At 47.4% G+C, this 12,293-nt stretch overlaps 1 protein-coding gene across 1 annotated transcript; it reads right to left on the reverse strand.

Moving 5' to 3' along the window:
* Positions 1-11,250: 11,250 nt before the first annotated feature.
* On the reverse strand, positions 11,251-11,661 carry LOC124707511 (histone H3). Its single transcript, XM_047239170.1, has one exon. The coding sequence runs from the start codon at positions 11,659-11,661 to the stop codon at positions 11,251-11,253; it is 411 nt and encodes a 136-aa protein (XP_047095126.1).
* Positions 11,662-12,293: the final 632 nt, after the last annotated feature.

The raw sequence follows: 12,293 nt of genomic DNA on the forward strand, positions 1-12,293 counted from the left end.
TAGACTCTCTTGGAAGATTGGTTTGGATAGATACTTATGGTCCACACTCCACACCAACCCAAATTACTGACATTTGTCGAGGAGTTACTCGTATTATGAGTCATATAGTCCTGCTCGTAGTCATAGCAGCAATCCATCACACGCATCAAATGACATACGAATGGTGTGCTCAGTGCTGCCATGAACATGTGGCCGGGCATGAAGATTATGATCGAAGGACTAGCTTGAGAACAGATTAAGTACTCAAATTACGCTACAGTTTCAGTTGGGAAAACGAGGCTACGATCTACTTTTATCTATACTACTCTATAATGGAGCTCTTTTTGAAATTTTGAATCGACACAATCTCTTACTATAAAACACATTCCAGCCGTCGATTGGTGGTGATCTGACGGTCCATGTATGTGGGATTCGCTACAGTGTTCTCGCGCGCAGGGTCCACTGGATGCGCGCGACCGAGATTAGATTCCGCTAGGACGCTTCGCGATTATACTCGACGGGTCACAGTGTTCTCTCACAGCTGTATATATTAGTCACTTGCGTCCCCCCATCACCGCGTTGAACCCTGAGGAAAACGCCCATTGCTGCTGGGTCAAATCTGGTGCGAATGTGTGATGGCCGTGGTCTGCGGCTGACTGCCCGGGTAGCTTGGGCTACGGGTTGTTAGTTCGTACGGCATCGCAGCTCGAGAGCGAGCGGCGGTAAGTCGGGGCGGCGGCCCCGGAAGGTGGTTGTCTTGGTTGCCCGCGCAGGGCGTGGCGGAGCAGCGGAATGTCGGGATGGCGGCCCCGAGTGTCTGTCAACTTTGAGGGTGTTCGACCTTGTGTCGTGTGGGCGACGAGGTGACTCTCAACGTTGGTCGTCGGTGTCGGGCACCGCTTCTGGCGCATGGTCTTATGGATGCATGATTCTTCACCTTTGTGGGAGCGTCCCGGGTCTGCTCCTCCCATAGTAGACACGGCTTCTTCTCTTCGATAGCGGTGGGAGATCAGGTAGTTTGGTGGAGCGGGTGACCGTTGGTTGTGTTTGTGTGGTTGGTGTCCTTTTGCGGTTTCCGATGTTTCGTCGACGAGGGTGGACGTGGCACTGTTGTGTTGTTGTTGGGTGGGCTTGGCTCTACTTGTATCGGTTTTTGCCCGGTTTCTTCTAAAAAAACTGGACACTTTCTTCTTAATGAATAGATAAGGCAAAGCTTTTACCTTTTTTTTCAAAAAAAAAAAATCTGGTGCGAATCTGTTGCCCCCTCCCCGCTAGAGCTAGCTGGTCTTGGAGCTTGGCCCTATCCCCGACTCCGAGTCATTAACGCCCGCCTGGCTGAAGGGTCGATCTTGTGTGAGTTTGCCGCCCCCTTTCCGCTGGAGCTAGGCAGCCTTGGTGCTTGGCTTCCTTGCACGGGTTAACTGATCGGCACTGCCGCACTGCTACAGCCTACAACCAGTGAGTCTCTTTTCGCTTTTGATGATTGCGTATTTTGTTTTGCCTACAATAGGCATTGATTGTTGTTTCTGGGAGCACATTTCTATTGCTGCACGCCAAGTGTTTGTATTTTTGTCTGAGGCTGGCCATAGTGGTAAGTATCATGTAGTAGTATCATGCATATGATACTTGTGTATGATACTATCTCTATAATGGTTAGTATCATGAAGTAGTATCATAGTCATGCTATATTTATTGTTTTTTAGAATCTTAATGCAAATTTGTGCACAAGATTTGTTTGGCATTAACTTTTCTCGTGACATGCGCTATGATACAGTATCTATCTATGTTACTCTAATCTCCTCTCTCCTCCTTAATTAGTTGCCACATCAGTATTTTTGTGGGACCAATGTGCATGATACTAGCTATGATACTAGCACTATGGCTAGCCTGAGTCAATATGTGTATGATGTCAAGAACGCACCTTAATATCCTTCTTGAAAGATAACAAGCAATGCAGTAGCTGATTGCTTAATAGCGCAGCTTCACATGTCATTGGCTGCATGTTCGGGGATTGAAAGATGATGTCTGTGCTAAGTGCTAACCGACAAGGTCATTTGGTAATATATATATATATGGAAAGCCGCGCCATTCTTAGCAGATTGCTTATGCATTTCTTTTTTTAAAGAGTTATCCACTGTTGTAGAAACTTGACTGAAGTAATGTTTGCTAGATGTATGTACCAACTCTGAAGGTTTCAGGAGAATTTTATTGTCTTGGTGGAAGAAAAGGCTGAGACACTATGTATACTAACTGTCTGACCGGCCTGAACTTTTTTACAATCATTCAGCAGTATAATGTAAATAGTTCTTGAATGTAAACCTGAATATTCTACTGTTCCTGTCAACTGATCATATCATCAAGAAAACATATAGTCAGTGATTTTTTATGTGTAATCTTATTTCTTTTTTATTTATTACTTCTGTACAAGTTGTTGCAAGGTGTAGTATTTCATAAGGATAATAAACATTGTCTAAATGCTCAATAAGATGTACAATTTGCATTTCGAATTATTCGAACCCCAATTCCATGGCCAAGATATATGAATGGTCGGAGAGGCGTCCCCCAGCATGATATAGCTGGTCTCGAGAGGGTTCGATGAACAAACATAGCTTCTCACTGAATACCATGTGGTTTGCTATCTGTCTAAATTTCAACTGCTTCATGAACAGGACAAGAAGCAACGGTTCAACCTCCCTCTTGCTCAAGCTTTGTTAGTACCCTTTGTTAGGATGATCTCCTCACGTCCGAGCCCAACGGCTCGAACTCGGACCCTTGACCTCGTCCGCGCCCTGATCGGGGGCGCCCAACCGCATCTGGTTGGTGGGCCCCTGTCGCCTGTGCTATATATACAGTGGTGGGGGCGGTGGCACAGAGGACGAGGTTGACCGGAGTGCCACTCGCCCCACCAACACACCCACCGATCTGGGTTCAGCACAGCGCCGACGGGATGCTCCATCACCGCCGCCGCTACCTCACCCACGCCACCAGCCGTCGCCATCAACGTCGGCGGGATCCTCCTCGAAGGGAGAGGTAAATGTTTCACAGTACCGTACATTATTTACAGAGATAGTCAGTACCCGTCATTAGATCTACACCTAGATGATCCTATCTATTTAACATTGGTATCAGAGCAGTGTTAGGATTGTAGATCTCGTGTTCGGGAAAGGAAAAGAAAAGAAAGATAAATCAAACCCTAGTCTATCCCGCAACAGTAAACACGAAACCCAGAAAGGCATATTCATCCCGCATGTACACAGTGACTCAAACCCTAAAATGAAAAGAGGGCAAAGGAAAAGAAACCCTCGCCGGTCGGCCCTCGGGCTCGACGGCAAAGGAACAGCACCCCTTCACCGGGGCAAGGAACAGCAACTGGGTCTGTTTTGGCACCTCCTCTGCGCCGTTTGACGGTGGTGCGCCCACCACACAGGGTGGAAGCACTCGCCGGCAAAGGGGACAGGGGGGGCTCGCCGCTCGTTTCCCGCCGTGGACTGCCTCCGCCGGGTTCAGGTGGTGGTGAAAAGAAAAGAAAGGGCAGGGGCATGCCCCGGCCACCTGCTGCGCACGGGCGCTAGCAGCTGCCTCCCAGCCGCCAGTGAGCGCGCGCATCGCGCCGGCAAGGTGGTGCTGGAGAGAAAGGTAAAATAAAAGAGGCGGGCACGCCGTCGCCGGCGAGCTGCCGGGCTGCGCGCGCGGGCGGGAGGAGAAGCCTCGCCGCCGCCGCCGCCACAGAGAGCTAAAGAAAAATCGCGGGGGAGACTCGCGGGGAGCGCCCCGTCTTCACCGGCGAGCCGCCGGGCCGAGCGTGCGAGCGGGAGCCGCAGTCACCGCGCCGCCGCCGGAGGGGGCAGAGACAGAGGGTTTCCCACGGGGGGAATGGACTAGGGTTAGGGTTTCAGGCATTTCGGCCGGTTTTATCTGTGGCGAAACGCGCGCGTGGCCGTCCGATCAGATCGGACGGCTGGCGTCGCTCCTCGCGAGGGGCTGGCGGTGCTGGCCGTTGACAGGCCTCGGGCCGTTTTTTTTTGGGCCGCGTGCGGGCCGCGTGGGCGACGCGTGCTGGGCCGCGTAGCAGGCAGCGTGCGGGCCGCGTGGGCGACGCGTGATGGGCCGCGTAGCAGGCCGCAGCATGTGCGCCGCGCTGCTGCGCGCCGCGCGTGGGCGCAGCCCTGGCCGAGCAGGCCACAGGCCGTGGGCCAAAAGTCTGGCTGCACAGTTTTACAGTTTGTCTGTTTTTTGTTTTAACAGAGGCTATTTTAGGCATTTTTGGACTGTTTTTTGTCTAGATTTTCCTAAGCAAATTGAACCAACGAGATATTTGTTTTAGGAAATAAAGTAACAGTAATGCTTCTGAAAAGTTTAAAGTTTAAAGTTTGACTTCAAAGTTTCCGCTGCAAATAGTTAAGATGCATTTTCAATTTGGGAAAATGCAAAAGTGATGATTAAAATTTAAAAGGTTGTTTAAAAGTGATTGTTGAAACAATTATGATCCTGTCATTTTATGACCAACGTTATTGATGGCATGATCATGTTTTGTTGCAATGACATGTGCATTTATCTCTATTTCTCGCCCAACGGTGATATAGTTTTATTTGCATAAACAGTTGTATGTTCTAATTTTGACCAACGTTGGATTATTGCATGCAATTGTTGTTATGATCTCATTTCATTATGGTTTAAAGGAGGGTACTACTTGATGAGATGCATCAAGGATGTTCCAACCCTCAAAGGTGACAACTACACTGAATGGAGAAAAGAAGGTCGATTTGTGCTGAGGTGGACTGGTTTCCCACAGCCGGTCGGACCAAAAGATCCAGTCAGAAATGACAAGGATGATGATGCTGCATGGCAGTATAAAAGGTGGCTAAGTGCATTTATAAAGAATACAATTGAGAACGCTATTGTGAGCTCAATTGCAGAGTGTGCTTCCGTAAGGGAGTATCTTGAAAGAATAAAGAGCCAGTTAACTGGTTCTTCAAAGATATGTGCGACCCGATTGCTTGTAGCAACGCAGTGACGAAAAAGTACACATGGACAGGAAGGACATGGCAAGTGTGCCATATGGTGTAATAATGCTTATGTGGGTGTTGTCTGTGTGTATTTTGAGTGAAAGAAAGTGTTGTCCGCGTTGGACAAAGAACAAAAGAAAAGAAAAGAACTGATGAATTGTCGAAACATGGCATTGTCGCTTAGGCCATATTTCGAGGGGGAGAATAGAAAGACTCGTTAAAAACGATATTCTTCCTCCATTAGAATTCTCAGACATAGAACAGTGCATCGATTGCATTAAAGGAAAATTTGTAAAGCAAATTAAAAAGGGTGCAAATCGAAGCACAGCAACACTAGAAATAATTCACACCGATATATGTGGACCATTTCCGGTGAAAAGTGTGGATGGCTATGATTCGTTCATAACATTCACGGATGATTACTCCCGATATGGTTATATTTATCCAATAAAAGAAAGAACAGAGGCGTTGGATAAATTCAAAATATTCAAAGCTGAAGTAGAAAATCAGCATGATAAAAGAATAAAGATAGTCAGGTCTGATCGTGGAGGGGAGTACTACGGTCGACATACTCCATATGGCCAAGTCCCTAGACCTTTTGCAAGGTTTCTACAGGAGACTGGAATAGTCGTCCAGTACTCGATGCCGGGCGAACCTCAGCAGAATGGGGTAGCTGAAAGGCGCAACCGTACCCTTATGGATATGGTGCGCGAGTATGATGAGCTATTCCACCCTACCATTGGGATTGTGGATTGAGGCGTTAAAAACCGCTATTCACATTCTTAAACGAGTACCAAGCAAATCGGTGCCCAAAACGCCGTATGAGCTATGGACAGGGAGAGTGCCTTCTCTAAACCACCCGAAAGTGTGGGGGAGCCCTGCTTGAGGCCAAAGTATTCAATCCAAATATCGCAAAGTTAGATACCAAAACAGTCAGATGCCATTTTATTGGCTATCCTGAAAAGTCAAAAGGTTACCGTTTCTACTGTCCAGAGAAATACACAAAGTTTGTGGAAACGAGACATGCTGTCTTCTTAGAAGATGAAATGATGAGGGGGAGCATGGTAGCTCCGAAAATTGATCTTGGGGAGAAGAGGGTGCATGCACCTAATCCGATGACTCAGGAGCCATTTTTTGCGCTACCATGTGCACCTGTACCGACGATCCCTGCGATTGTGGTGCAAGCGCCTGTTGTGACTCCACCCATGACAACGATGAGTAAGTTCGGAACCTGTCCGTCAGGAGCCGAATGAACCATTTGTTGAGCATGAAAGGGAGCAACAATAGCCACCTCCTGAAAAGTACAAAGCACGACTTGTGGCAAAAGGATTTACACAAAGAGAAGGATAGATTACAATGAGACATTTTCTCTGGTCTCATGTAAGTTCAGAATCATCATGGCACTAGTTGCACATTTTGATTTAGAGTTGCATCAAATCGATGTAAAGATGGCATTTCTAAACAGGGATTTGGAAGAAAATGTCTACATGAAACAACCCAAGGGTTTTATCATGGAAGGCAAGGAAGAAATTGGATGCCGCCTAAAGAAATCCATTTATGGATTAAAGCAAGCCTCCAGACAGTGGTATCTAAAGTTCAATGAGACAATTAAGAGATTTGGATTTAAAGAAAATATTGAGGACAATTGCGTTTATGCAAAGTTTAAAAGTGGGAAATATATTTTCCTCATCTTGTATGTGGATGATATTCTGCTTGCCAGCAGTGATGTTAGTCTACTGCAAGAGACAAAGAAGTTCTTGTCCTCAAATTTTGATATAAAAGATCTTGGTGAAGCGACATATGTTTTGGGCATAGAAATTCATCGAGATAGGAACAATGGAGTATTAAGACTATCGCAAAAGACTTATTTATTCTAAGTAAATATAATATGCATAAGTGCAGTGCCACACCTGCCCCTATAGTCAAGGGCGACAGTTTTGGGAAACATCAAAGTCCCCAAAATCAATTCGAGCTCGATCAAATGAAAGCGGTTCCATATGCTTCGGCTATTGGAAGCCTACAGTATGCACAAGTGTGCACTCGCCCTGACTTAGCTTTTATCACCGGAGTACTCGGTAGATATCAAGAAAATCCAGGTTTTGAACACTGAAAAATGGTAAAGAAGGCATTGCGTTATGTGAAAGGCACAAATAACTAAATGCTAACATACAGAAGATCTGATTCCCTAGAAATAAGAGGGTATTCAGATGCAGATTTTGCCGGGGATAAAGATGATAGAAAATCCACATCTGGATATGTATTCACCCTTGCAGGGGGAGCTATTTCGTGGAGAAGCTCCAAACAGACGATAGTTGCATCATCCACGATGTATGCAGAATTTATAGCATGTTATGAAGCCACGGGGCAGGCATTATGGTTAAAGAAATTTATACCCGACTTGAAAGTGGTAGATTGTATTGACAAACCACTAAAGATGTACTGCGACAATGAGCCTGCAGTATTTTATGCTCACAACAACAAGTCGAGTAATGCTACTAAACCGATTGAGGTTAAGTATTATGTTGTGAAACACAAGGTCCAGGATCAAACAATAAGTCTCGAGCATATAAGGACAAAAGATATGCTTGCGGATCCGCTAACGAAAGGCTTACCACCCAGCGTGTTCAAGGAGCACGTAGCCGGCATGGGTTTAAGGGAAAGTCTTACCTATCCTGGATCATAAGAGGCCCAAAAGTAAAAGAATTTGTTTCAAAATAGAGAAGTGCATTGTGGCTGTCTGATTCTATCGGCAATAGAGCTGTGACGATGAAACATGCCCTATGGACTGATCCAAAATGAAATGAATAAAATGAAAGTATAAAGTTAAAAGAAAAGTTGAGATCAAGGGGGAGAATGTTAGGATGATCTCCTCGCGTCCGAGCCCAACGGCTCGAACTCGGACCCTTGACCTCGTCCGCGCCCTGATCGGGGGCGCCCAACCGCATCTGGTTGGTGGGCCCCTGTCGCACTGTGCTATATATACGGTGGTGGGGGCGGTGGCACGGAGGACGAGGTTGACCGGAGTGCCACTCGCCCCACCAACACACCCACCGATCTGGGTTCAGCACAGTGCCGACGGGATGCTCCATCACCGCCGCCAGTACCTCACCCACGCCACCAGCCGTCGCCATCAATGTCGGCGGGATCCTCCTCGAAGGGAGAGGTAAATGTTTCACAGTACCGTACATTATTTACAGAGATAGTCAGTACCCGTCATTAGATCTACACCTAGATGATCCTATCTATTTAACACCCTTTTGTTTAGGATCGCCTTCATTTATCTTAGTTTGAAATTTTCTCTATGTATCCATATAAAGTAAGCTACTCCTTCACATTTTGCAGGTGTTACAAGTTATTCCATATGTTCCTATCAATGTTTTATATGTAAATCTCAACAACAAAAAAAAGTTTCGTATGTAGAAACAGAGGTAGTAGGCAACAATTCTGTGTATCGTATGTTATACATGCATGCCATAGCATACACTTTTGTATACGTGCAAGGCACATACCTTTTACTAGTATTTTTCAAGAGAGGAAGATGTGGTCACATTGGATGGCAAAAGAACACAGATAACTGCATGTGTTGCAGGATAATTACTCACATAGTACTGTGCCATGACAAGTAGGGCGAACCAGTAAACGGGTAGCAGCAATTCATCAGACACTTCAACCAATTAGCAGCAATTACACACTCGGTGCTGGCATGGCGGGTTGCCCATGCTTGGGTTTGCCGTTATTCGTTGAATATACAAATTACACTACAGTTTGACATTGGGAAAAGAAGGTTACAATCTACTTTTATTTACTCAGGAGATGAAAATGGGCTCAAATTGGATGGTAAATTCATACAGAATTGCCGATGTTGCTTACAGAATCATGACACGCACTTCATACATTTGCTAATCACCAGTGGTCCAGTACTAGTAGTAATACCACTCCTGGTACAAATTGAAAAACAAAAGATGAACTCCACACTTCCAAAGCAACGTAACAACGAAAGAAGCTGCTTGGTACTGTCAGCGACGGATGCATTCAGAAAATCTCATGGTTCAGAACAACAAAAGACATAATGTAAGGTTGTACGTGATAGATGCAGGAGTGGATTTGTCGAGAAAATGTACAAGTAATTTGGTGCCATGATTAAGTGGAAAGGAGTGGATTTGTCGAGGACGAGCCTTGACGACGATGAGAGGAGACGAGGCTTCAGTTATGGGACATGGTCGGCTCAAGCTCTCCTTTGTCTCAGCTGCAATGTTCATCATCACTCAGGTGGTCGACTGTTTGGCGTAAGCCGACATGGGTTCTGACGTTTGTTGTGGCGAGGACTTCATCGATGGATGTCAAAGGTGAATTCGAAGTCGCTCACTCAAGAAGGGGTGATGACGATGAGGCATGGCAGCTTCCACAGTGGTATTTCTTCTCGGTGTTGTGTGCATCTTAGTGTGGGTAGCCATGATTGACCGGTTCCATTGGGTTTGTGGGCATTTGTGAAGGTTTGGCATAGTTTTCCACTAATTAACTAGACAATTATAGTTTTCTTAATTATTAGTGTGATGAGGCAAAAAAAAAAATTGGCTTCATTTTAGCAGAAAAACAAAAAAAAACTAGGGCATAATAACAGTCACAATTTTTTTTGTAGAGGGGTGAAACATGTCCATATTCAAAAGTGTCAAATCCGAAAGTTTCAAAAGTGTCCATATTCAAAACATATTTCAGGATAAACTAATCCAACATCCGTGTAAATCCGGAGAGGAAAATGCGGTTAAATAGGAGGATGCTGTTTAAAGTAATGTAAGTACACATCATGCAATGGGGACAGGATTGGACGCGTTGCTTGCAGTTTCTGGACAGTCCGTATATAGACTTGCAAGTGGTAAATGCAAATACACAATCTGCAAGATGGAGGATGTTGTCTAAAGTAATGTAGCAAGCAAGAAAAAAAGCTGCTTGGTAGTTAGTGACGAATGAATTGAGAAAGGATACGGCAAATACAAAATGTCATTGTTCTGAATAGCATCTAAGATATTATGTGTGACGAACAGAACAATCGAGCAGGGCTTAGAAGGGCTCACAAACCAGGTACAAAACCAGAATTCTTTAATCCAATAATCTACAGGTTAAAATCGATACAGAGAGTTGCAGGTGCATCATAACATGTTCAGATTCAGCAGCACCAAATCAGAGAGGCGATGGTTTCTCAAACTGTTCAGATTCAACAGCATCAAAACAGAGATGCAATTATTTCGAGATTTTAGATGACATTTCTCCAATTTCAGTCACCTTCCAACAAACTATCAGATCAAGATGAGCTCGCACAAAAAAAAAATCACTGACAAATAATTAAAAGCAAGAGGCACAAATTTCAGATCTGATAGCCAACATTTCATTACTGATGATAACAATAGGACAGAGATCCAGTGCCTCGCTGAAGGCAAGGCACGCAGCGCCTTGAGGCGTAGCATCTACCGTTCACCTCCATCCAATGGCCCAAATGAGTGAACGCCCAAGAACTTGGTCAGTCCGCACGTGCGCACGCAAAGCATTGATGCAGGAAGTAAAACTTGCGCGGGCCGGCTGTTCCAGGCCAGAGCTCTGCCGTCGGCGCCGCCGTGCGAAAGGGAGCCGAGCAAGCTCCGGCGGCGTTCGCCGGATAAATCGGCACCGGCAAGCCCCTCTGCCCCAGTTTGCATCTGCTCCTCGGATCCAACAGATCGTGCATCTGCTCCTCGGCCTCTTGGCTGCCAGCCCGCTGTAGTACGCCCGTTATGGTTGGAGCGAGCCGTCGGAGGAGGCATAGGATGGACAGAGGACGACACCGGAGGTGGCCGTCGAGAGAGCAGCCGGAGGTGGTTCGTCTTCGAGGCCATTTCCTCCTATGGGCGCCGCCGGAGCGGCTCCTCTCCTTTTCCCACAATACGCTAACGGGAACTGCAACGTCCGCCTCCGTCAATGGTTGCTTTGTGCGCGTGAGGAGGAAGAAGCTAGTTTTGCGTTGACTGCTGCTGGATCCCGTAGCTTTTACAGTTGAGATGCGTTCGTCCGTTGGATGTGAATGAGCGGTGGATTCTATTCCTCAAGGCGCTGTGTGCCTTGCCTTCAGTGAGGCACTGGATCTCTGTCCTGATAACAAGCAGGTAACATCAGACACAAACACAACCTAACACAGGCATCATTGCACGAACCAAGAACTCCTCGTACCACACCTACTAGATTCCAGCACGCACTCAGGGTACATCTCTACACCTCCAGATACTAGATGAGCACTCTAGGCCCTCTCGCCACGGATGCGGCGAGCGAGCTGGATGTCCTTGGGCATGATGGTGACCCGTTTGGCGTGGATCGCGCAGAGGTTCGTGTCCTCGAACAGGCCGACCAGGTACGCCTCGCTGGCCTCCTGGAGCGCCATCACCGCCGAGCTCTGGAACCTCAGGTCGGTCTTGAAGTCCTGGGCGATCTCCCTCACCAGCCGCTGGAAGGGCAGCTTCCTGATCAGGAGCTCCGTGCTCTTCTGGTACTTGCGGATCTCGCGGAGCGCGACGGTGCCGGGCCTGAAGCGGTGGGGCTTCTTGACGCCGCCGGTGGCCGGCGCGGACTTGCGGGCGGCCTTGGTGGCCAGCTGCTTCCTCGGCGCCTTGCCGCCGGTGGACTTCCTCGCCGTCTGCTTCGTGCGGGCCATCGGGAAGGTGGAGGCTGCGGTGGTGCTTGATTCGTGGGTGGGGAGAGGATGGAGCTCTGGTGAGATCTGGCTGGAATGGAGTGAGGAAGAAGGGTGGGGAATCGGGTGCTTTTATAGGCGGCCGGTGGGCGCGGTACTGGGAAAATTTTGTATGCGCGGGCGCGGGCGCGGTGACTGAGTTTTGGTTTTGGAGCCAAGGAGGGTTTGGAGCGTTGGATTCGGGAGTAGCGGACGGTGTGGATACGTTTTCGGGTGAGTCACGCGGATCGTGGGCAGCAATCCGCGGCGCCGTGAATCCTTCATTTTGATTGGTTAGAGCTCTTGACGCTTGGCTTGGGACCACCACCATGCCATGGAGGAACTAGACGTGTCCATTTCCGCTTCAAAATTGACCGGCGAACGGAATTCACTCCTTCCTAGTCGACTCATCCTCAGTATTGTGCTCCTTCCGCAAGCGATGTGAGGCAATGGCCCTGTGATTCCCTTCCATCCCATCACATCTGATCAAGTTGTTAGTGTTTACCCGCAAAAAAAAGTTGTTAGTGTTTGATTTTAAATCCTTCGTACTTGGTCACCAATGTGTAGGAAGCTCGCGCTGTCGCCAGGCTGGAGCAGGAGGCTGCTCATGCCTT

This window comes from Lolium rigidum, chromosome 4 (genome assembly GCF_022539505.1).
Source record: "Lolium rigidum isolate FL_2022 chromosome 4, APGP_CSIRO_Lrig_0.1, whole genome shotgun sequence".
Lineage (NCBI taxonomy): Eukaryota > Viridiplantae > Streptophyta > Magnoliopsida > Poales > Poaceae > Lolium > Lolium rigidum.

Coding starts and splice junctions, on each gene's coding strand:
- LOC124707511 (XM_047239170.1), bottom strand. CDS start 11,661: ATGGCCCGCACGAAGCAGACGGCGAGGAAGTCCACCGGCGGCAAGGCG.